The sequence below is a fragment of the Ammodytes marinus genome (genome assembly GCF_949987685.1).
Source record: "Ammodytes marinus genome assembly, chromosome: 10".
In the NCBI taxonomy this organism is placed as follows: Eukaryota; Metazoa; Chordata; class Actinopteri; order Uranoscopiformes; family Ammodytidae; genus Ammodytes; species Ammodytes marinus.
In genome coordinates this window covers 22,931,673-22,956,562 of record NC_137214.1, presented here as the reverse complement: position 1 = coordinate 22,956,562, position 24,890 = coordinate 22,931,673, and the positions used below count along the sequence as shown (strand labels likewise).

The 24,890-nt window shown below is 40.6% G+C and overlaps 1 protein-coding gene across 1 annotated transcript; it reads left to right on the top strand.

Annotated features, from left to right (window-relative positions):
- Positions 1 to 595: 595 nt before the first annotated feature.
- glrbb (glycine receptor, beta b) lies at positions 596 to 23,974 on the top strand (the record flags this gene model as incomplete). The annotated part of the gene is made up of 9 exons (XM_080036184.1): positions 596 to 729; positions 2,354 to 2,460; positions 3,824 to 3,891; positions 8,397 to 8,623; positions 9,640 to 9,722; positions 10,936 to 11,076; positions 13,902 to 14,054; positions 21,004 to 21,293; positions 23,678 to 23,974. The coding sequence occupies exons 1-9, from the start codon at positions 611 to 613 to the stop codon at positions 23,972 to 23,974; spliced, it is 1,485 nt and encodes a 494-aa protein (XP_079892310.1). The 5' UTR covers positions 596 to 610.
- Between the last annotated feature and the right edge of the window lie 916 nt (positions 23,975 to 24,890).

The following is a 24,890-nucleotide window of genomic DNA, read 5'->3' as shown; positions in this document are numbered from 1 at the left end:
GTGAAGATGTCAGATAAATTGTGTCTGAACAGGGTTTTTTTTTAAACCAAAAACGGGAAAACTGTCACGTTTTCACCGTGAGAACAGGGCCTAACGGTTCTAGACTGAAGTAAATGGTATGTTTGGTATTATTTTCTGCCATCCTTTACACTGTAGGGGACCCATTCACCTAACGTGTCCCCAATGACCGTCGTAATTCAAGTGAATAGCTCCACTGATTGGATTAATGCTTGAACTTTGCACGCAACTAAAGCCTTTCCAGAGTCATTTCAGACATGTACTCCTTGTGACATGCATCCAGAGTAAATGTGTTTCATGTCATCATTGAAAGCATGCAACACACTCCTATCCTATGACATAGATCACATACTCCAAAGCTTTTAACAGAGGGCTAAGCTGAAACAGGCCACTGGTGCTTTCTGTGTCTTCATGTGCAAATGAATGCTTGAGGATTTGTTGAATGTCCTGAAGGAAAAAAGAACTCAGTTTGGGTTATTAAAATTGTGCACGCCATTATTAAGCTCGGGCAGTTTAAGTGCTGCGGTCCCTCGTCTCTTTTATTCAAACAATTTACTTTTTTTTATCCTCCACAGGCTCTACTCGAACCAGAATGGGCACTAAGAAGCTCGCCATCTTTCTCCTGCTCCTCTCTCTTTGTCTGGAGGGAGGATTGGCAGAAAAAGGAACAAAGAAGGGAAAGAAGAAAGAGAAGCAGGTTTACTGTCCATCGTAAGTATAAAGGGATAAAACCACACCACGGGCTGCCACCACCAGACACAATAACAGATGTTCCTCATGTAGACAGTAATAGGTACAGTGATGATGATTCAACATGATATTGCTTTGAGTTCCTTTTAACTTTATAGTTCCAAGATGGTTGTATGTTCAAAAGAATTTCGACATTTTAAATATATGACTGTATTTTTCAAGACATCGTTCAAATATGTTCCAATATACCCCTAACATGCTTTTGGACGGCCCATTGTCTCCGTGCTACCCTCTCTACTTCCTAAAATGGTAACAAATGGACTCGACAGTGAAACTTCCTGAAATGAGGGAAAAAAACAGTTTGATGTCATCCCAGTATTGGCAAGTGTGTAGGCTGTACTGCATATTTCGTGTTTAGTGCCGAGGATGCCTCCGTTAGATCAAGGGAAGCACTTGGTTCCAGTTTCTGCTGTTATGCTTGAGGTTTTCAGAGGGGTCTGTTAAAAAGAGAGAGAGAGAGAGAGAGAGAGAGAAATAGAAAAAAAGTTGAGGTCTAGTGGAGGGGAATTATGTGTTTCACTTTGATCAGGGGAACCGCATAACATACACACACCCCGCACGCTGCATTCCTGTGGAGCACTTTAACTCATCCTCAGTGCACGATAAGGTTTAAATAATGATATGTAAAGTGCTTTGAGAAGGGGAAATTCTTTGGCAGGAGAATTCATTGCCACCCACAAGGAAGGCTTTCTGTTTCTCCTTTTCCAGAAGTGTGTGTGTGTGTGTGTGTGTGTGTGTGTGTGTGTGTGTGTGTGTGTGTGTGTGTGTGTGTGTGTGCGTGCGTGGGTTTGTGTGTGCGTGTGTGTGCCAGATCCAGTGCTCCCCTTTTTCCCCATCTCTGGCCCATTGTTTTTTCATCAGTCAACCTCAAATAACAAATGAAGTTTGTCTTTGAAAGTCACAGCCTAATGTCCTGCTAGTTTTCAGTAGACAGATGTGTTGTTATACTTATTCTCTTTGCAGGATGATGCAAAGGGAAAATGTTCACTTGGTTTCTACAAATAAGTGGTTTTATTGTACACTGCACTGCAGAAAAGATAAACTGTTTGTCTTGACATGCCATTCATACTCTTTGCCACCCACATGTTACATTCAGTGACCCGATTCTTCAGGGTATTTTTCTTTCAAGACAACACATTTTCTTTTTAGCAAAATGGGGAAGAATAGTGTTTACTGTTGTTTACTTTGCAACTAAAATTGGTTAGAGAAAATGGCCACTTTCTTGATAGATCAAGCGTTACAGTATTGTATCAAGCATTTGACCCACTGTGTCTTTAAATACCCATTGAACAAACCAAAACCTATTTGATCAAATGATTACACCCAGGGTTCAAACACTAACTTCTAAACATGAGCATGTTAGCATTGTCACTTTGAGCATGCTAGCATGTTCTAAGCACAGCTACGCTTAAGTAAAGCCTCACTGAGTATCTATCCATGCTGTAGACTTTACTCCTTAACGGGTAGCGCTGTCTGGTTACAGTTTAATCTGAGAGTACACGCGGGTTTACTATTCATATGCCAGGAATTTGACCAGCTAAAGTAATCGTGCCTTAAGTTCCCTATGTCATGTTTTTTTTTGCAGACAGCTGTCACCTGAGGAACTGGCCAGAGTCCCTGAAAATACAACCAGTACTATATTGAACAAGTTACTGATGACCTATGATCCAAGAATAAGGCCCAACTTCAAAGGCAAGTCTCTTTTCCTCTTCATCCTTCCCCTTTTTAAATGGACAGTTTTGCTTTAGCGTCGACATGCTACTTAAAGAAACCAGCACACTATGACTATGTGCCTCCAGATTTATTACACACACACTTGGTGCGCAGACAGGGATTTGCAGAGATGGTGCTTGAGACATTAATGTGATTGAATTTAATGTTACACTTCAATTTATAACATGTACTAAAACATAGTGACAGTAGGTTGATGTGCTGAAGATAGCATGAGTTGTGATTGATACACACACACACACACACACACACACACACACACACACACACACACACACACACACACACACACACACACACACACACACACACAGTTTTGGGAGTGAACCATATTTCCAGTGTTTACAGTATACTGAAAAATGTCACACCATAGGGAGTACAAGGCATACTGTAGTTCTCACAAAAACGACCCAGAAAAGTAACAAGGAGGTGATAGGCGTGTGTCTCTACAATGACGCCTATATCACTACGATGATGGTCTTAGCAGTCATTAGGCTGATCTGCACGTAGGTTCTATCCTCTGGCACTTGGCAGGCAGGAGCTGTGTCTGGAAATCCATGTTTGAAGTGTTATGAACAGAATCAGCTCCGTCTCACCGACTGACTGGTCCCGCCCGCCAAACATCTGCTCTTGATTTCAGGGTGGGCTGAAAAAGCTCCCCGTCCATTAACATCTAGGTCATAATCTTCCTGCATGATATCCTAAAACTGTGTGCCTTGTGCAATACCTTGCCTGAGCCCTATAAAATGGTGAGCTTGCTTTTATGGGCCGCATAGAGAATTCTAAGCACCAGAAGTGTTTCTTGAGTATTTTCTTTTCATTGTTTAGTGTTGCTTGGCTGCATTAAAATGTGGAGAAGATGTGAGCTATTATACGCTAAATCCATATTATGCACATTTATGTTGTATATAGCCTGATAGTATTCATCATTCCAAACTCCTGAGCCTCCTGTAAACACCTCAAAGGTAAATCATGTATTCAAAGCGGGGTGAGCAGTCTGCATTCATCAAGGATTGTATCAGTTTAATAGAAAGGGCTGTGTTGAGAAAATGTCTGTGTTTTTACAGCGCTATAGCTTAGAAGAAAGGGGATGAGAGTGGATTTTCATTACTTGGCAATGTTGATAAAGTCTTTCTCAAACACCATCAATTGAATCCCCAGGTACAATTATGTAGAAATAAAGACTTGCAGGGTTTTACAAAGCGTACTGACACTTACTATAACGTACAAGCACAACAGCTATTCCCCCTCTAATTGCAAAGCAGCTATAGAACACGGTAGGCTCAATACTACAACCCTCTTCTTTTCTTCTCTCTTCATCCAGGGATTCCTGTGGAAGACAGAGTGAACATTTTCATCAACAGTTTTGGCTCCATCCAGGAAACCACCATGGTAAGAATGCACTGCTTTTTTTTTTTTTACCCTGCAGCCTGGCAGTATTGATAATCAATATTTCCTACAATCAGCATCAGCAAACTGGCGCTGAAAAACTGCTTAAGCCCACAAGTTCTAAGGGGGAAATGGGCGAGCATGTTTTCTAGACACTATCAGACCGTTTAGCAGTGAATCATTTTGAAGACGGGAGTTTCCATGCCCCATTTATCTGATGGCTTAATGGCTGATAAAGCCAGTGCAGTCTGAATGCGAGTTAGCAGTTTAAGCACAAGGATGGCGCTGCATGAGTTGACTCACTACTTAAGGTTTTGAAAATGCTGTGCTCAGATGTGTTTTAATTTAAAGCTGCTGGGAGGAGCCAGTATTCGTTAAGTGTCTCTCTCTCAGTAAATATATTCAGTAATGTGACAAAGTGTTTGCGATGAATCCTGTGCTGAGTGACAGTTTGACTTGATTCTGCAGCTTTTATGGACTGTTGTATGCCAACAGTAGACACACACACTCTCACAGAATACATTGCAAGCAGCACAGTCACAAAAAAACATCTTGTCTTGCACAAATCCTCCATGGTTGGACCTTTTATTTAAGGGCATGATCTGAACACACACTGAACACAACCAACATGTTTAAACAATATTGATTTTGCCAAAACCAGAATTTTGATATACATTTTTACATACCATATAATAGGCTTGAAGTATAATGTAAATATTTTTTGCAAGAATAACTGGGCTTACAACTGAAATTGAGTCAAAATTTGGTGCGTTTGCAAAAGCTGTCAAACCGCCGTCAAATTCAGGACTTCAAACTAATCCCATGTCATTCACAAAGTGAAAACCCTGGCTCTGTTTGTTCAATGGCATCCATGCCAGATAGAGAAGTCTGCTAGTTTAGATTAGAACGTAAACACAATTTGAATGCTCCTCAAAAACGGAACAGCTTACCACAAAACCATGGCAACGCATACAGCACCTGCAGATCTCCAAGACGTGCGACCCCTTTGTGAAAACATTTTTGATAAGATTAGCAGGCAAACCTGTGTACTGCAGGGCAGCCAGGTTCGCAAGAAATGCCATTTTTAATGTATGACCAATCCATTTTCAGTTGTAGAAAATACTGCCAACCCCAGCCTTCACAGGCACACGGAAGTATGACATTTTTGACCTTTGTCAAAGGGTCTTGTTGCAGCAGGTCTGGACAATTTCTCAGTCTGAAGCAGTGTCAATGTTTTGTGCATGGCATGGAAATCTACTTATTTGGCTGCAGATCCGTAGAGTGTGTTGATCGCTTATAAAAATCTTCCAGTGGAGAGTTTTACACCAATTACAGACCAGTTCAGATGATGATGATGATTTTGATGAAGAAGTGGAAAGTCCCCCTAACAATTGGGGAATTAGACAAAGTGGAAGGAATACAGGAGGGGATGAGCAGAGAAACACTATAGAGAGCAAGAGAGGGAATAATGGAAAGAGAGAGATAATCCAGGAGAAAAGAATAGAACAGATAAGGCCTATAGACAATGCGAGCCAAGACTGAGACAGAGAAAGAGAGGTGTGTGTGTGTGGGACCCCCAGATGGCAAATTCTGTCTTCCCTGTTTTCCCCTGGGTGCCCCGACAAAAGGCAAAGAAAGAAAAAAAAATGAAAGTGAAGAGACAGCTGGTCACCTCTCCCCCCTTCAATTCATCACTCCGTGGGGTATCTGATGTCTGGAAACTCTGGAGCTCTCCCTAATCATTTGCACACCTCCCCTTCACCCAAACACCATCCAGCACCCCAGCATCTCTAACCACCATCTATTTTCCTTTTATGGTTGTGTGCATGAGGAGAGGCATGAGTAATTTGGCTTAAATAAATCACAGACAATTTTTCCTGCTTCTTCAGACTTGAGTTTTTTCCTCATTGTTTACAGCGAGCTGTTGTGTTAAATCTCTCCTACGAAATCGAACGCAGCCCTGGCAGCTTGATAGCGCGCCAGAGGAAGATATATTTCCCTGTCTGGTTTTTGCAGAAAGGCAAAGGTGTTGGAAGTGTCTCCTTCAGACAGAGAAGAACCGGCGGTTAGCGATTCAGGCTGTCGCTTTAGGACTAGTCTGGACACTTGAGTCGTAAATTAGGCTTGTACTGAAATGACGGCTCGCTCTCCAAAATAAGATATCAACCATTTGACCACTGCTGCTCCCCTCCCTCCCAAAACGCTTTACTGCTGGCAGGGACATAAAGCACATTCAAGGGCTGGATTTATAAACCGTCTCAAGACCTCTGTGGATAGAAACAGTGCTGGGATTTTAAAATAGTTGCTGGCTATTTATAATGCATAGACAACAGGAGAGGGATAAAACATTCATGTGGTTCCTTGTCTCCTCGTAGGTATTGTGCATCGACCTGTATACCATTACATTGCTGCCAAAAAAAGTAGGGTTTCTCTGTGTCCTGGATGTGCACAGTATGATAAGAAAATTGTATACACAACACTTGCACAATTCGCTGCTATAACTTGTTTGAGAATAGGGTGAAACAGGATAATACCAACATCTGTTTGTGTATGTGCTAATTAGGTGTATGTGTGGTGTTGGTCCCGAGGACAGGTTTCTAGTGTGAAACGTTTCCTTCTAATTTAGCAGAAAAGAAAACGGACAGAAGGAGCTGAACTCTGCTCATTTGCTGTATTACTTTAGGCTATATGTGAGTAAATGCACTGACATTTAGAATAAGTGGCTGTAGATAGAGGAAACACAACCGATGTACTTTGAATGTATAACCAGTGAACAAGCATTTACAAAAATGTAGATACACTTTAAAACAAATTATGCCAGATGCCAGCATCCGCTCTGCTCACTCAATACAATATTTATCAGCAAACACATTTTATATATGGCTGGATCATGTGTTGTGAATAAAGGGACACTCCAGGTTGCGCACAGATGAACCCAGAAAGAGGAAAACAATAACTTGTAACTTGGGGGGAAAAGGCCCAACATTTCACAAGAATATGGAGGTAGCTTGTTGTGGCGTTGTACCCCAAAGAGCCAAACAAGATTAAGTTACTAAGAAGGTAACTGAGTTTAAACCATATCCAGTGTGTTATAGGTTAATGTGTGGTTTTAAGAGATTAGTTCATTTGCATTCTCTAGATGGAAAAACAACACGTACTGTAAACATGTTTTTAGAAGTCCCATTATTTCCATTGTTTGACATCGAGTACCTATTTCTTCTCATTTCATCATGACAAAACTTTTTTTCGTGGTCAAATATTAGTCACACATGGGAATGTTGTCATGGTCCATTATGGCCCTGCTGCGAATGTATTGAAAGCCTCCAGTCCACTGTGCCCTCAGAATATGAGAGAATTACACCATTTTGAATCAGAAAACACCTGAGTGCAGAGCATGAACAATAACAGATGTTGGCTTTCAGCGAACTCTACATAAGCTACCGCATCCAAAAATAAATGAAAGAAGTCTACCAATATAATACAGCATGGGAACAATGAAGAGGACGGAAGGTGATTAATTTCTTACCCAGGAATACACCCACACCAACCAACACATACAGCTGGTATTTTGGGAACTTTATTTTACACGGCCTTCATCTTCACTCTCAGCATTAATAGACTTTCCTAACACCTGTTCCCCAATCAGCTTGAGGAACGCCATAACTTTCCCACCAATAAGAATGTGGAGACTTCACTAATAAGCTATCCAATGAGGTATTTTCTGTATCATATGTTGCTGTGTTGATAACCTTTGACCCCATGGACTGTGCAGCCATGTTGACTGTTTTAAAAGTAGACGCCATAAGAGTGTTTTCACCGCAGCTGTGAAATGTCACTCTACACTCAGCTAAAGTGGGCTCTTAAAAGTTGTTGTTGAAATGAATGCTTCGATAAAATGCTGCTTGTCATGAACCGAAAAATAATAATACATATCTTGAAAGAACGTTGAAAATGTAACCTGTCACTGAGCTTGAAGTGCTGTATTCCATTCCAGGTTTTGCTTTCATTTGTCCACCAGAATACTTCAGGGTTATTTCAAGCCATTTCATGGAACATTAACTTTCTTATATAACCGTAATACAGACACTATAAAAATGAATAATTCTCTTTAAAAACCAGTGTAGGAAAGCTGTTAACTAATGGCACATTTTTTTTTACCTATTATTTAACTGCATATCAAATCATTTGTATAAAAAAAGTAGTAGTAGTAGTAGGGGTTTGAAATGCCTGTATTGGCTCTTTCAGGGTTATGGGGTTATGTTTATTTTGTTCTTGACCAGTGCCCACAGGTCGCGAAAACAAAACGACGATATAACCATCCACCTCAGTTCATTCCTTTTTACATTTGTATAAAAGGACAATGTAGATAGAAAACTAACCATTAAGCAAATTTACCTTCCGGTCACGAATCTCCTTCAAGGCAAACTCAACTCGTGTGTCCAACAGTATCAACGTGATTGTGACATTAACCGTGTTTGTGCTTGTGTTCTGTTCTTGTAACCTAACAGGATTACAGAGTCAACATCTTCTTGAGGCAGCGCTGGAACGACCCCAGGCTGAAGCTACCCACCGACTTCAAGTCTGATTCTCTCACAGTCGATCCCAAGATGTTCAAATGCCTGTGGAAGCCCGACCTGTTCTTCGCCAACGAGAAGAGCGCCAACTTTCACGACGTCACGCAGGATAACATTCTCCTCTTTATATTCCGTAACGGAGACGTCCTCATCAGTATGAGGTAAGGAATCTTGAATTATTACTTTTTATTGTCTTTCTTTCCTAATTTTTTTTTATTATTTTTTTTTGCCAATTTCTGGCAATATTTTTAAAGTTGCATGCCATCAAAAGATAACTTATGTCCCATTTCCAGCCCCCAGGAATGGAATGTTTACCCTAAATATCACAGTTAGTTAACATGCTCCAATTGTTGTCCAAGCTATGTCATTCCTCTAGAAACATTGTCTTTTAAAAGTTATAAATCATCCAAACAGTAAGTTTAAAAAAAAAAAACAATAAACTTCACTAATTATCTTTTCAAAATGTACTAAAATAGTGTTTGCCTTGCATTGTGTATCTGAAATTGAACCTACACTCAACTGATATACTGTGCGTTTTATGTTATGATTGCATTTAAAGCCATGGAATATTCATACTTACAGAAATTAGATCTCAAATGTGTTTAATGATTCACTTTGCACAGAGAAACAATTAACCAATCAGAGCTTAACTGACAGGAACAACAACATGATCTTGACAAGTAGCTAGCTAGCTACAAGGCTTCATTTATTAAAAATAGTGACACAAATTTGCGGAAGGTTTAGAAGAGATAATGGCTGCGGTACAAGTTATTCTAAGTGCACTTACACTTAGTAGTAATTGACATGATTTCAGGAAGGGTAAATAAAGTGCCAAGTTAAACAAAATAAGAATGCATAATCAGGCTACATGAAAGTCCAAGCTTGCCTAATGCAGCTTGTATGTGTATAAACAAGACTAAATAAATCATTTGCTTAACCCTAATTTGATAATGATTTAATTAATAATTTGTGTTAATGCCCTGCAGATGTGCAATGATTAGTTTATCCTGTGTGTATCTCAATCAGTTAGGGAAGGCATTTTCCCCTTATTTGTAAGGATTCCCTGGGTATTTCTTTATGTTTTCCCTTTCTGCGTCGATGTTATACAATGTTATATTAGTGTCATGCAAACATGACATGATAAAAAAACTGAAGACTTTCATTCATCCTCCTCCAGGTTGTCTGTCACCCTCTCCTGCCCGCTGGACCTGACATTGTTCCCTATGGACACACAGAGATGTAAAATGCAACTTGAAAGCTGTGAGTGTTCCCGAAACCATATCACCTTCAACCACGTTATTGCATTTGCTTTGGTCTGCTCCAGAATACATTGCTTCACTGCTTGGTGCACTTCTGGTTAGAATCGAAACTTCATATGCTCTGAAAAAAACAAAAAGGGAACAAATTAATATTTGATTTTGCTAAAGTGTCCTTCTTTTTTTAAGATTCTTTTTAGGCATGTTGATGCTTTATTGGATAGCTTTTGGAGAGACAGAGATTAAATGGGGCACAGAGGGGAATGACATGCAGAGAATGACCATGAGGGGGAGTGGGGGGGGGGGGCTCTAACCACTACTAAAGTGTCCTTCTTATCTAACATGAAAAAACGTCTTGTACTGCACCTGAGCCTGTTGAACGAGAGACCTAACACACACCAGGGAGAAGCACACGGCTCATTTCCATTTGCAGGATAGAATGCCAATTAGCTGCTTAGCTGGCTCCAGCACAATAAACAGCATTTAAACATAACTGATAATGCCACTGGGGTCAGTTAAATGCTGGTGTGGTCGTTACTACTGTATACGTCTGATTACTTTGTTAGCAGTGGCACTCCGGCAGCATGTCAATCAAACACGTTCTTCTAACCCCCTGAGACATAAAGCAGCATTTCGGATTTTTCAACTAATTTCACCAATTTACTTCCTTTTGAGTAGATGTGATTTTAATTGGCCTTCAACACATCTGCTTATTGGTATACGATAGATACAGTATTTATGTGTCGGGAATACATTTGTTGTTTTTATAAAATAGTTGTTTTGGGGGTAAATGAAAGCTTTGTGCTTGTGTTTGAGAGCCAATTTTTTTAGTGGCAAACACTTAGATAAATAGAATAAATCATCATATTTTAAAGCCGTTGTGAAGGTCTCCCAGCTAATTGAGCCCAACTGTGGTTGTTGCATCTTGTTTACAAAGCAACCCAGATAAAATAACTTCAAGCCATTTTCCTCTGTTTGCCGCACGCAACTGATTTCCCGCTAGTCTGTGTGCATTAATATTATATTTTCTGTACTCGTGATTGTATGTTTCTATTTGTGAGTGTGCTTAACAAGCCAGCCAATAGTATGTGTGAATACAGAATACAGTATGCTGCATGTGTATTTACACGTGTACGCTCGCTAATGTAGTTTCTATTATATTAGATGTTAGTTTATGTGTATGAAGTTTTCACATTTCACACAACTCTTTTATCCAGTTGGCTACACCACAGACGACCTGCAGTTTATGTGGCAGACAGGAGACCCAGTGCAAATGGACGCCATCGCTCTGCCACAGTTTGACATCAAACAGGAAGATATTGATTATGGGAACTGCACCAAATTCTATGCGGGAACAGGTACTGTCCTTGTGTCGTGAATTCATTTTTTGACATCTATTTTTAAACACAGAAAGTTTCAAACATCCTTTTTTAGAAGGAACACTCAACATTAATAATTTAAAATGCCTCTTTAAGCCAGTACTATGTAAAAGTAGCTATGGTATCCCCTTTTGAGTTTGGCACTATGCACTCAATAGAACTGAAGACTTACAGCAGAGTGAAGAATTTTTGCACCAGTAATCTTACTTGATCCTGCATTTCTATCAACCACAATGCCTTTAAGCTAAACAAGGTTTTGGACTACAGTGTCGTTCATCTTTTGGCTTCCCTTTCATCCATCCATTAATTATTCTCTCTGAAATTAGAAAATTTTGTTTTGAACAAGGCTCAAAGTTTAGGAAAGAAAATAATAATTCAGACCCCATCAGTATGTGCATGGGCCTGCTGCTTGCCCTGATCATTATTACATTTGCCAGAAGCTTATGTATTCTCTCCTGTCTAGTCAGTTCATGTCATAAGTCATTACATCTCATAAACAGTCCCTGGGCACTATAACATCTATTTACTTTGTGTTATATTGGTCCGGGATTTACTCTATTGCTTGCATTTGTATGCATGCCCCATACATCTGATCATATTTGCTTTATTTTTATTAAAACCTAAATGGCTTAAAATATTGTTTGGATGAACTGTGGATCAATTTACTGTGTGGAGATGCACAGTGTTTATAATAGAGAGCAAAGATGGTCTGGTTTATAATCAAACGGTCAACTGATATCACACAGTGTTCACATTAAGTGACCGATGTCCTGCCAAATATATTATTTGTGCCCTTTTTTGGCAATGGTGATTGCCAAATGGACAGCACATACAATAATAGTATTCATTGATAATAATACAAGTCTAAATGTATCGACCTTTGTCATGTCAGACATTTTGAATTATCATAGCAGAACAACAAGCAGTGTAACTGATATCATTGGTTTTCTATCCCACATAGGTTTGTTTACCATGTACAAGTTTAGGATATTGTGTGTGGTATAGATACATATTTCAAATATGTTTGGTTGGATGTAGGTAGGATGAAATAAAACACACCCAGCCTAATATATGACATGTCACAATGGCTTTTTTTCCCCGTGATACTGGCAGGGCTAAAAAGAGTGCTCCTGTAATGAAATACTAGAACAACTACAAATTAGGTTGGTACTGTGCCTAACACAGAGTCTGACCAATGTGAGTACAAAACAACATTTTGCTGTGAAATGGAAAATCTTTATCGGCCAACTGAGCTGCTGTGACCTCAGTGCTCTCTCACTTGGGAGGAACACTGTTGGCAATCATTCAGCCTTTTAACGGGGTTGCCATAGTAACCTAGTCAGACACAAAGATCACCTCTGTGTACTGGACTGGTTGGAGCCTGCTCTGCGACACAGGCAGCCCCTTATACGCTGTATAAAGCTCGGCCTGAGATCCCCGGGCTAGTTAAATATTACTACAGCCCTTCCACTTTACCATCCCGTTGGACCTGCCGACCAGCCTCAAAGAGCAAGGAACACACTGCACAGACAAATCCCTCTCATCTAAATGACTTTTAAAACCAGTAGTTTTAACCACAGTGTTCATGAAATGTTTTTTGAGTTGAATTGTTTTATCACACTTACTGACTGGAGGGCTCGCAAGGTTGTGTCCTCTTACTATTTCAAAGAAATACTTGCTGAACAGGATAATTGAGCTATGATATAACTTGAGGATGATGCACCTCTGATACACCAGGTTTTTTTTACTAACTAGCTGTTATAGAGCTGAGATTAACCACCTTCGTAACTGCTGTTTAGATTCCTCAAAACATTTTTAAATTTAAAGAAAAACTAAATAAACCATCATTGATTTGAGAAGAAACTCCTGTTTTTTCCCATGCTATGTCAACAATAAAACTGTTGAAAGTGTATGGGAGTATAAGTACCTGGGATCTATTAACAAACTAGTATGTGATGATAAGTTTGCAAAGGCTCCACTGTTTTACTGTTTTATTCTACAGTGTGAAAAACATTATCAATTGCAAGTACATTTGAATATGCCGCTCTGAGAGCTCAAATAGATGTCAGCCTTCAATAAGGTTAGCTGAGCTGATGTTAAAGTCCTTATGCATCCTTATATAATAGTCCCCATTTAATATTTTTTTCACGATCTATCACTAATGGTGTGGACAGACGTTATTTTAAGCCGTTAGATAACCGACTTATCCTGGCTTAATAGATCAAGTCAGTACAAGGCCATGAGTCTCATTTGCTCTCTTTTAAATCTGCGTGAGTTCACATTTGTAGACCAAATAACTCTTAATAGGCCAATGTATTAGAATTGACAAGTTAGTCTGATGCTGTTTCATGTTGTTCAGGCTGTGATAAGTCATAGAATAGAAAAAATATTCAAGTCATATTCATGTCGAAGATGTCTTCAAATTCTCCACGGGTTTATGAACTGTTGCAGATATGTAACACTAAAAAATAAACTAAAGACTGTGACTTAAAGGCTAGCAGTGGGCCTTAATGGCAGAATGTTTCCAACAAGTCATAATAACGGAAGTTTTTTATGTTCTTCCATTCTGGAAACATTGTGAAATTGCAGCATGGATCATGAGTTGTGGTCATTGCAAGACTGGACTGTCTCATCAGGGGTTCCTATGGAGACCCACACTTGAGGGTTGTGTATTTTAAACTAAAAGGACCTGCCCTTTGATTATTAACACAATGGCCTCATCAATTCTGTCAGTATGGAATGTCCTCTATGGTTACACTGAAGTTATTTAATGGCATTTGACCATTGTCTCCTTCCTCATGCAGGGTACTACACATGTGTGGAGGTTATCTTCACCCTAAGGCGACAGGTTGGCTTCTACATGATGGGTGTTTACGCCCCCACACTGCTCATCGTAGTCCTCTCCTGGCTGTCCTTTTGGATCAACCCTGATGCCAGTGCTGCCAGGGTCCCCTTGGGTATGCATTATTTGATCAATTATATCATATCCCAGCTCAACCATACACATAATCCAGAAAATCTCCATGTGCTTTTCAGCCAGGGTGAGCTGCAATCGTTGAAAAGTAGATCACAAGGTGTGTGTGTGCGTGTGTGTGTGTGTGTGTGTGTGTGTGTGTGTGTGTGTGTGTGTGTGTGTGTGTGTGTGTGTGTGTGTGTGTGTGTGTGTGTGTGTGTGTGTGTGTGTGTGTGTGTGTGTGTGTGTGTGTGTGTGTGTGTGTGTGTGTGTGTGTGTGTGGGTGGGTGTGTGTGTGGGTGTGTGTGTTATTGGACCTAATTTCGTTAGAAAGAATCCAGTTGTAAAAAGCCAGGGGGAAAACATTGTGGTATATCAGATCAAACTCCACCGTATGATTTATATATATATATATATATATTAGGGATGACTGACACTATGGCCCCAATCATCTGTAGTAATCTGTAGTATGACATAATCAATCACTTTGACACTCTGAAGGACTTTATGTGTCAGGCACGGTGCCATGTCTAGTGTTGTTTTCGTTATGTGATAAATCCCTGATTATAGCTATATTTGGCAGATGGGACCCACCACAGTGGTGATTTAGGTAGGTTAGTGCTTTAAAAAAGCAATCTAGTGCAGCTAATTCGATTTGATTTTTTGGTCAACCTACTCTTTCTGCTGAACTATGATGTGATTCCTGCTTTTAACAATAATACATCTACAAAACATCTTCTTCATTTCAGCTACTCACGTTTAGAATATGCAGCTAATTATACTGTAGAATACTAGCACAGGCTAATCACTTTGGACAACAAGAGTTCTTTAGGAGACTGGGGGCCTCTCCGAATAGTCCAATCTCCTAACCTATAAGCCTCCTTTCCTATACCTTAACCCCTAAACGTCATCGGGGTTAAGGAGAGATGAAAGGTGCTTCCTATCGAACATAGGAATAGACAGCACTGTTTCAAATGAATTCGACTCCACTTTTCCTAACCGAAGTCATTGCGCAACGGCGAGTATTGCTGACATGAGTCAGTAGCGTGAAACTACACTAGCCTATTCTCCGAAAATGTACTACAACAAGCGCTCGTTTGATCCATGCGTTCTTTTCATATTGATTTTAATCAGGTTGTCGCCAACAGAGTGAGAATCACTCCCATATATCCCAATTCACATGTGGAATAAAAAGAGGCTACACTTATGTTGATGTTGAAATGAACTGCCCCCCGTAACTTCATTAAATGTGAAGTTGGTATTTTATTTTATTATGGTGTAAATTATGTGCTACGAAAATAACTATTTTGATGTTGGTCTTTTATGAGTTCTTTATTATCTTTAGCCTGTGTGTGTGTGTGTGTGTGTGTGTGTGTGTGTGGTGGGGGGGGTGTATTTTGTTTTAGCCGAGTTAAATATTCCTCCCTTCTCCTCTCCTCTCTTCTGTTTTACCTCTCGTTCGTATTTGTGTAGAGTCGGTAAACTCCGGCGATGGCCTCTTGCTTTAAATCTTGCGCCGTAAAGGATTATGGGATACCACTATCTCCTTTCCTTTCGCATAGGTTGGTCTGGAGTAACCTATGCTAAAGGAGGGTTAAAGGATGAATCGAGGCTCCTTTCATATGCCTTTCCTAAGCATTTTGAGAATTCGAATCACCTATCCGCCGAGTACTTCCGGGTCATCTCGATAGGAAAATACATTTCTTATTCAAAAAAGACTATTCGGAGAGGCCAAGGGAAACCATGATACACTCATCTGGCCTAGGAGGAACACCTGATCCCTATTAAACTAATTATGTGCCCAGTAGGAGTATTGCTGTTTTTTTAACCAGAGAGGCACACAGTTTGTCTCACCTGAAGAAAGTTCGGTCAGATGGGCTGCAGTAGACGCGGGACCTGTGGCCTCGGTGTATAGCCTGATCCCAGAGGAGATGCAATAGTGGTTCAGTACTGGTGGTGTCTAATGCATGTCATGTTTTTGTTAACACTCTGAATCAATGGTAGGCAAGACACAGATGAGCGATCTCTAGTTGTCCCTCTTGCTTGCAGTGTTGGTTTTATGCACACTCCTAGTTTGATCTCGCACAGCATGGTGAAAAAGGGTAAGCAATTCTCAAAAGGAGGTACATGCACTAACATGTAAATCACTTATGAAAATGAGTCAATGCACTTGGTAAAATTGACGTACAATATCACCAACTCAGACAAAGCTTGTTTTTGTTAGTAAAATGTCCATTCCACTTCTCATTTTCCTCTTCCTCAATCAGTCAACATGTGTGTCACGTGTCAGTGCCACCGACATTCAGTATCACAGGGGCACCAGTGTGTGTTCAGAGCTGCATGGAAAACACAATCCATTGTTAAAGCCACTACGAGTAACATGGCACGTTGGCGTCCCCTTTGGACAAAAGCGGTAGTATTTTTACGACGCCAGCTGTCGTGAAGCTGTTTTCTAGCTCGTGCCGGGCGTGCGAGATTCAAATGATCAGGAAGCAATATAGTGCATGTCCGTGTGTTGAAAGTGTGAGGGCACCGGACTCTTTTCGGCTCCGTGAGAGTGGTTAGTGACACAGCATCAACTAATGCCAGTCAGTGCTACACACACACTTGATTGCAATGAGTTGATGCAGTGTCACCTCTCACGGAGCTGAAAGATTCCGTGTCCTCACACAAAGCGAATAAACGAGAGACGGCAGTTAGTATGGATCACAATGAGGTAATGTGTTTATGTTGTTGTAAATAATGACTATTTCCGATGAATAATGGTCATCTGATGATGCTGGTGAGGCAAAGTAAACTTTGTTTTAGTAGGCTACCGCTCATTCATTTAGGAGTAAACACTGCAGTCTAGGTTCGCTCCGTGAAATTGTGTATACGTTGCTTGGCAACGCCCTACCGCCCGCCTATCACTCTCCCTTTTAGCTTTTCTTCATTGCATTTTCTTTTTTTTCTTTGATGGTTCAGCCCCGTTATCAGTCATTATGACGACAAATAACTGTCTCAAACAAGGCTCCCGCTCCCCTTCCCTCACCTGGAGGGATAGGCTTCTCAAATCGCGTTCCTGCGCCACACTGAACTCTGCGACCAATATGGATATGTGACCATAGAGCATGCACGCGTGAAACGAAAATCGGACTGGGTGTGCGACCAGACCAAACACAGTAATAAAAACTATATAAAAACGTATTTATTTGCAGTGATGGTCTCGTTTGCTGTTAAAGGTAATTTATGATTATGAGAGGAAACATGAGGCTGTTTAAAAGATATTTAAATGTTACTCGTAGCCGCTTTAACCCAATCCAGTCGTCTACTGCCTCCCTCTCTCCATCCTCCCTCCAGTTGTTTATCACCACACTCATCCCATCATCACACCGTCTCGTCCTGGGAGCCTCCTCTGACTTCTCTCTAAATGGGATCAGTGCAGGTCAGTCAGCATGCAGGTGTGGTTTGTACTGTCATTTATTGCTCTGTGCTACGTGTGTAAGCATGTGTGTCAGTGTACGTGTCCATGCACGTGTGTGTGTGTGTGTGTGCGTGTGTGTTCCCATGTGTTCATTTAACTGGGAATGTGTGTTTCTGTGTGTTTTCTTTCCAAATAACGGAAACATAACATAAATAAAAAACCTGAAAGGTGATTTTCTGTCTGATACAAAGACCAGTTTTTGTACATGCAGCTGAGTGTGTCATTGGGGATCATGGGGAAACAAAGCTATTTTAGTATTACGACCTTTCATGTGTGTCTCTCTTCGTTGATAATACGTTGCCCTTCCAGGATGATAATGCCTTCTTTTTCCTGTGAGAGAGAAGGAGTTTGGTTAGAAATCCTGAACCATGTGTGAACTATACTCATGTCCCCAGAAAACCAATGTGAATGTGAGCATATATACCCTCTTGAAGATACATGTTTTGTGCTTCAAAGAGGACATTTATTGTTTTGTTTTCTTCTAAGGAGTAGGTGGATAACATGCTTTTTTTCCATGTTTAAAGGAGAAGTAAGTGATATGGTCCTTTTAGCTAACTTCCTGTCAGTGACTGCAGGCACCACCACATGAACGTGTAGCCGTCTTCGTCAGATAGTGCTGCGATGAAGAGCAGCGAGTCATCGTTCACGGCACAGAGACCCGCCTCTTTATAGCGCTCTGTCTCCTGATTGGATAAAAACTCAGATAGATAGATAGATAGATAGATAGATAGATAGATAGATAGATAGATAGATAGATAGATAGATAGATAGATAGATAGATAGATAGATAGATAGATAGATAGATAGATAGATAGATAGATAGATACACAGATAGATACTCAAACTTGTATCTGGCAATAACTGCAAAGCCAAATGATTGGGAGACCTGTGTTATGAACTGCATATACTATTTGAGTTATTGCTGTATGAATAAAGAGGGATTTAACACTTATATTAACAAAAAATATCACTTACTTCTTAAGTGGTGTATGCTGACGATCATGGTTTCACTCGACATGATTAACTGGAGCTGGGAATTGATCCTCAATGCATTTTTGGACAGAAATGTGCCACTAATATCAGAAGCTTACTACTAATTATTACTAACTACTTACTAATCGAAGTTCACATACAATGCCTTTTAGATTTATCGTCTTGTTTTATTAATGACTTTATTATTATTTATCACTATCATGTGTGGACATCAACTTTTTGGGCTGTCTAGACCACAATGCAAAATGTTGCTCTAAAAGGGCCTGGGGTCCACATACAAGGACATTATACTGCCACTTAGTGGTGGCAGAAGAGTATAATACATTATACTTTAGATTCAAGATGGCCGACAACACACCCAAAAGTTCATCACACCCAAAATGGAAAATCCTGATCCAAACTTCGACCAAGAAAAAAATCTAATCAAATTTCATGGCTGATTCTTGTTCAGAATATGTATAAAAGTGTTCAATGTTTGTTATGGAAGTAAAACATTTACAAAAGCTAGTAATTGTAACAATTTACCATGCTGCTAAAAATGATGTACACATATGTGGACGGGAGGACTTCATTCTGTTAGTTTTATTGAAAAATCCTTGTATGTGGACAGCGGGACTTAGTTCTGTGGAACATTTTTATATGTTTTCAATCAATCAATCAATCAATAACCTTTCACTTTTCACTCAAGAGACACTTAGGTTGCCCTCATTTACAGTTACAATGAGTACATTTCAGTAAATTTCAACCCCAGTGCCAGTTTTCCGGCTCCTTACCCAAGGGCCGGGGCCAGGGCCAAGGCCAGGTTTCCGGCTACCAGGGCCAGGTTTCCGGCTACCAACCGAATGGCCAAGGCCAAGTCTCTGACTACCAACCCAAGGGCCTTGGCCAAGGCCAGTTTTCCAGCTATGATCCCCAGGGCCAAGGCCAGGATTCTGGCTACCAGGGCCGTGTTTCCGGATACTAACCCAAGGCCCAAGGCCTGGTCTCTGACTACCAACCGAAGGCCCAGGGCCAAGGCCAGTTATCTGGCTACCATCCCTAATGCCAAGGCCAGGACTCTTGCTACCAGGGCCATGTTTCCAGCTAACAACCCAAGGACCAAGGCCAGGATTCTGGCTACAAACCCAAGTGCCTGGGCTAAGGCCAGTTTTCTGGCTACTATCCCCAGGGCCAAGACCAGGCTGCTGGCTACCAGGGCCAGGTTTCCAGCTACCAACCCAAGGGCCAGGGCCAAGGCCAGGTTTCCAGCTACCAACCCAAAGGCCAAGGCCAGGTTTCCGGCTACCAACCCAAGGGCCAAGGCCAGGTTTCCGGCTACCAGGGCCATGTTTTCAGCTACCAAGGCCAGGATTCTGGCTACCAAGGCCAGGATTCTGGCTACCAACCCAAGGGCCAAGGCCAGGATTCTGGCTACAAACCCAAGGGCCAAGGCCAGGTCTCTGATTACCAACCCAAGGGCCAGGGCTATGGCCAGTTTTCCGGCTACCATCCTTAGGGGCCAAGGACAGGATTCTGGCTATCCGGGCCAGGTTCGGGCTACCAACCCAAGGGCCAAGACCATGGATTCTGGCTACAAACCCAAGGGCCAAGGCCAGATAGCCAGCTATCAACCCAAGGGCCAAAGCTATGGATTCTGGCTACCCGGGCCAATTTTCCGGCTACCATCCTTAGGGCCAAAGCCAGGATTCTGGCTTCCAGGGTCAGGTTTCTGGCTACCAATCCAAGAGCCAAGGCCAGGATTCTGGCTACAAACCCAAGGGCCAAGGCCAGATTGCCAACTACCAACCCAAGGGCCAAAGCCAGGTCTTTGACTACCATCCCCAGGGTCAAGGCCAGGATTCTGGCTACAATTCAGGATATACGTCTTCCTGCAACTGTTAGCAGCCTTTCTAATGAGCCATATTGCTCAAAGGGGCACAATTGTTGTTTCTCATTTTGTTTTTGCACTCAGGAAAAATGCTGCTCTGTTCAGGCACCAAAAAATGAGTTTTGTTCATGATTACTCAATTCTGACTTTATTGTGTTTTATCTTGATTTAAAACTGCGGTCCTCATATGTGGACATCATTTTTCTCAGAAACTACATCATGTAAAAAGATAATTCTTGGTTTGTATACTCATTAGGTCCCAATCAGCCCAAATAGCAAAGAGAAATAAAAAATGCATGCCCTGGAAGAGCTCGGGTCCTAGGAGGTTAAGCATTTTTCTCAATCGGTAAAATGCTTGTTTAAAGAAAAAAAGAAAAAGGAAAAAAAAGAAAAGGAAATATGCATTTGAGAAAGTTTGCGTCATTTGTATGATGCAATGACTAAAGTGTTTTGTTTCGGAACAATGTATTATCCTCAAAGCATCTTTCTTTTTAAGTGTTCTGTGGTAGCAATAATACTAAACCAAATCATAAATTGTGTGGAAAAGTAACAATTTAAGATAATTGTTTTCATCCAACGTCCTCTAACTTTGTTGAGTGACAAGGTGACCTGTCTCCTCTCTTTGTTAAGGCATCCTCTCGGTGCTCTCTCTGTCCTCTGAGTGCACCTCCCTGGCTTCAGAGCTGCCCAAAGTGTCCTACGTCAAGGCCATCGACATCTGGCTCATCGCTTGCCTGCTGTTTGGTTTTGCCTCGCTGGTGGAGTACGCTGTGGTTCAAGTGATGCTCAACAGCCCCAAGCGCATCGAGGAAGAGAAGGCCAAGATGGCTGCCAAGGATAAAGCTCTAAAGATCGCCGCCGGCAAGAACAACACGGTCAATGGGACCGGAGGGACGCCGCTTCATGTCAGCACCTTGCACGTCAGTGGATCTGCTTTGGTATGTATGTGTGCTACATAACATTACAGCAGCGACTTCATATCTGTACTTAGTCAATCCACAATGCATCTAAATCATAGCCTTGAAATCCAGACCCACTAGAATGATAGAGGGTCTGGCCACGATCAATAGACCTTCCCAACTCAAGGGGCGGCACCTACGCATGCAATTCAAATACCACTGCTCGCAATTGGATAGCACTACGACCAATCAGAGCAATGAACAAGGTGATGTATTAAGCCCTGTTTGTTTAGCAAACAGCGGGGTTAACTAGTAAATTAAACTTTTGCTGTGGCCCCATACAAAGGGCTCTGGCCTGCCAATATCAGATAGAACAATCAACAATTTTGACTTTTTGGAGGTTTCTTGTTGCTAAGTTGGTTAAGATGCATGCATACCATAAAATCAACACATCCCTTGTTCAAATATGTTCTGTGTTAACACAGTGACTGTCTAAGAAAGGGGGCAAAATGTCATAAAAATATTCTATAAATCTATGATTGCTGTCTGTGCCTTTACAGTGTTTACAGTTTGAACTTGCAACATTTTTAATTTGCAAAAAGTAAATAATGCTATTTTGGTGTAGCAAACAGCTAACAGCCAATTCCATGGCAAAGGTATACTTCATGCATGCAGCATTTTTGATGATTATAAAAATGCAAAACATATTCACCCTAAAATAAATAAATAATCATTGCACACAATCTAAATTACAATGACGCAGAAACAGCTTGGGGTCCTAAGGCGACTTATCTTTCTGTTTCTGCTTTTCACTGATCTTGGTGATGTTAATTCAGGCCTAAGTTTTTTGCTTGCAATTCTGACTCGATTTAATTTGTGTTTTTCCTTGTGGTAACCCACTGTCCTTTATACATTATATTCATTTAAATAAATGTATTACTTCATATCCATAACCAAATTATAAAGAGTATTCCATAGGTTATTGTTGCAGTAGTTTATCCCGATAGCATTTAAATTATTGTGCTTTTTCAGCTGCATTGTGAAAGTGTGCATTGTGTTTGTATTACGTATATGATTCCTCATAGCCTATATGATAAGTAACCTCCCACTTACAGTAACAGACGGTACAATGACACAATGCATGTTCCCGATCAAACATTTTCTGGCATAAAGACCTAATCTAAATGCAAAACACGGAATTTCCCATCACTAAAAATTGGCATTGTCCCTAAGACACACTTTACTGTAAACACGTCTCAGTAGGGACTCAAGTCTGACACCCAGGTGTGCATCAGGCATGAAGCTTGTTTGTTTCTTCCAATTGTGCGCCAAATTGAAATTAATTTACATCTAGGTCTATGTAAGTCCAGAGATGTGGTTTGAGAGGATTACATTATTCCATTGAGATTTAATGGGGTTTCTTGTCAAAACCAAATCAAAATAATGGAGCTTTAATGAGCTTAATGACTTCAGTGCATCCATAGTCTGATTAGATCCTGTTCCCCCTGCAGGCCTTCTGGGAAGTTGATGAAAGGGATTTTTTCTTTGGGTGACAGTAAAATACGTCCTTTTTCTGATAGTTCTTAGCACCAGTTGTCTGCCGCTTTAGCAAGTATGTACCATATTAGGCAACATTGTAAAGCACAAAGTAAATCTTATTTTGGCTCAGGGTATATTTCTTTTTTATTTTAAAATAACAGTAGTTAATTTATCGGCATGAGTTAGGTCCAAACTCTAAGATCAAACAGCTGCTTGACTGGATTTTCAAAGTCTTGTCTGTTTTTAGTCAAGTCCAACAATCCTTAACAGCCTCATTTAAATCTTCCTCACTGTTAAGATGCGGATGTGACGTTCAGGAGGCAAAATACAGTTAACATACACAACCTTGTTTTACAATGTGTCAAAAAGTAAAGTGCAGCATTCAGTTATCTTTTTCCACTATACGATTGTAGAATATTCAGAGTCTGTTTCTACATGGTGATTTGTGCAGTTTCATCCACATGCAAGGAAAGTAAATAGAGAGCAGATTCATTTGAATATTAATAGATGCAAGTCTATACTTAGTTGTTGGTGCTATCTTGTCAGAGACACTTAACCATGCCTTGGGGTGTTTCTTAAAGTGCATTATGAAACCCCAATCCTGAAACTTTTTTCCCATTTTCCGGAGAGATTGAAACATCTGATAACAGGTATTAAATCAGTAAAGGATAACAAAACCAAATAAGACTATCAACATTTTTGAGAGACCTTTTTTTTGGTAGGACATGTTGTAGAAATGGTCGTTCAGTTTTAAAACCAGTTTGGTCTGGTATCACTTTATTAGGGTCTGCAAGAAGACTGCTTTCAGAATAAAAGCTGCAAACTAAAAAAAATTTTTTTTGAAACGCATACTGTCTTGCTTTCAGGTGGCGGAGACTCGATGCAAGAAGGTGTGCACCTCCAAGTCAGACCTGCGGACCAACGACTTCAGCATCGTGGGCTCGCTCCCTCGGGACTTTGAGCTGTCGAACTTTAACTGCTACGGGAAGCCAATCCAAAACGCCATCGGTTCTGACAAATCCCTGACCAAGGGCAAGAAGAAGCCTCCTCCTCCCAAACCGGTCATCCCCTCCGCCGCCAAAAGAGTCGACCTGTACGCCCGAGCCCTCTTCCCTTTCACCTTTCTCTTCTTTAATGTGGTGTACTGGTCCGTATACTTGTGATTATCTTTCACTACCCTTTATTTATCTATCTAAAACGTTGAATTTCAAAGCGAACATTGACAAATATGAGTATTATAAAGTATTGTTATTGTATCATTTATCTTTATCTTACATACAAAATATGAATTTGTATATTTGACAATTATAATACCATATTATTTATTTACCTTAAAAGAATATGTAACATCTTTTATGGAGAAAAAACTTTATTTATTGATAATGGCACTAGAACGGTTAATACAGGATATGCAGAGATGACTGTTGTGAGTGTAAACAAATCCACAAAGATGGATTTTCTATAAAAAGAGCATTTTGTGAATAGCTATTTGATTTCTCGCCCTTGCCAAGTGGGAATCTGCCCCCCAGCTTGAATAAGTTAAAGCATTTCATTCAAGCTTCAGTGCAAAGTGTAACAATGTATTCACCTTTGCATGTTAATGCATGTTAATATTCTTATGGTTTGCTCTAGAGAAGATACGAGGATAATATGTGATATCAAACACTGTTGTTGATCATGTGACACACTGCCACTCTTGCAACAAATGTAACTTTTTTAAAACACCCTGCTGCTGTCCAGATGGTCTAAAGCACTGACACTCCTTCAACAAATGTAACGTTTGACATCTCCCCACCTGTAGTGTGTGTTAATGGCTGATTAAAAATGAACACAGATTTGAATACTTAACTGCAGTAAGTATGTATTTTTTTTACAGCAATAGGTGAGAGTGCAGTTATATGGTTTTCTTTAGATTCCGGCTCAACCCTACACCATGTATATGCGATGTTGGAGAGATTTACTATAGGTGGAAAATGTACACACATCACCCAACAACACAGCTGTTTCCCCCACCGAGGCTTGACCTCTCCTGATGTGCCAACTAACCCATCTTTTATTCATGCAAAGCTGATTTGGAAA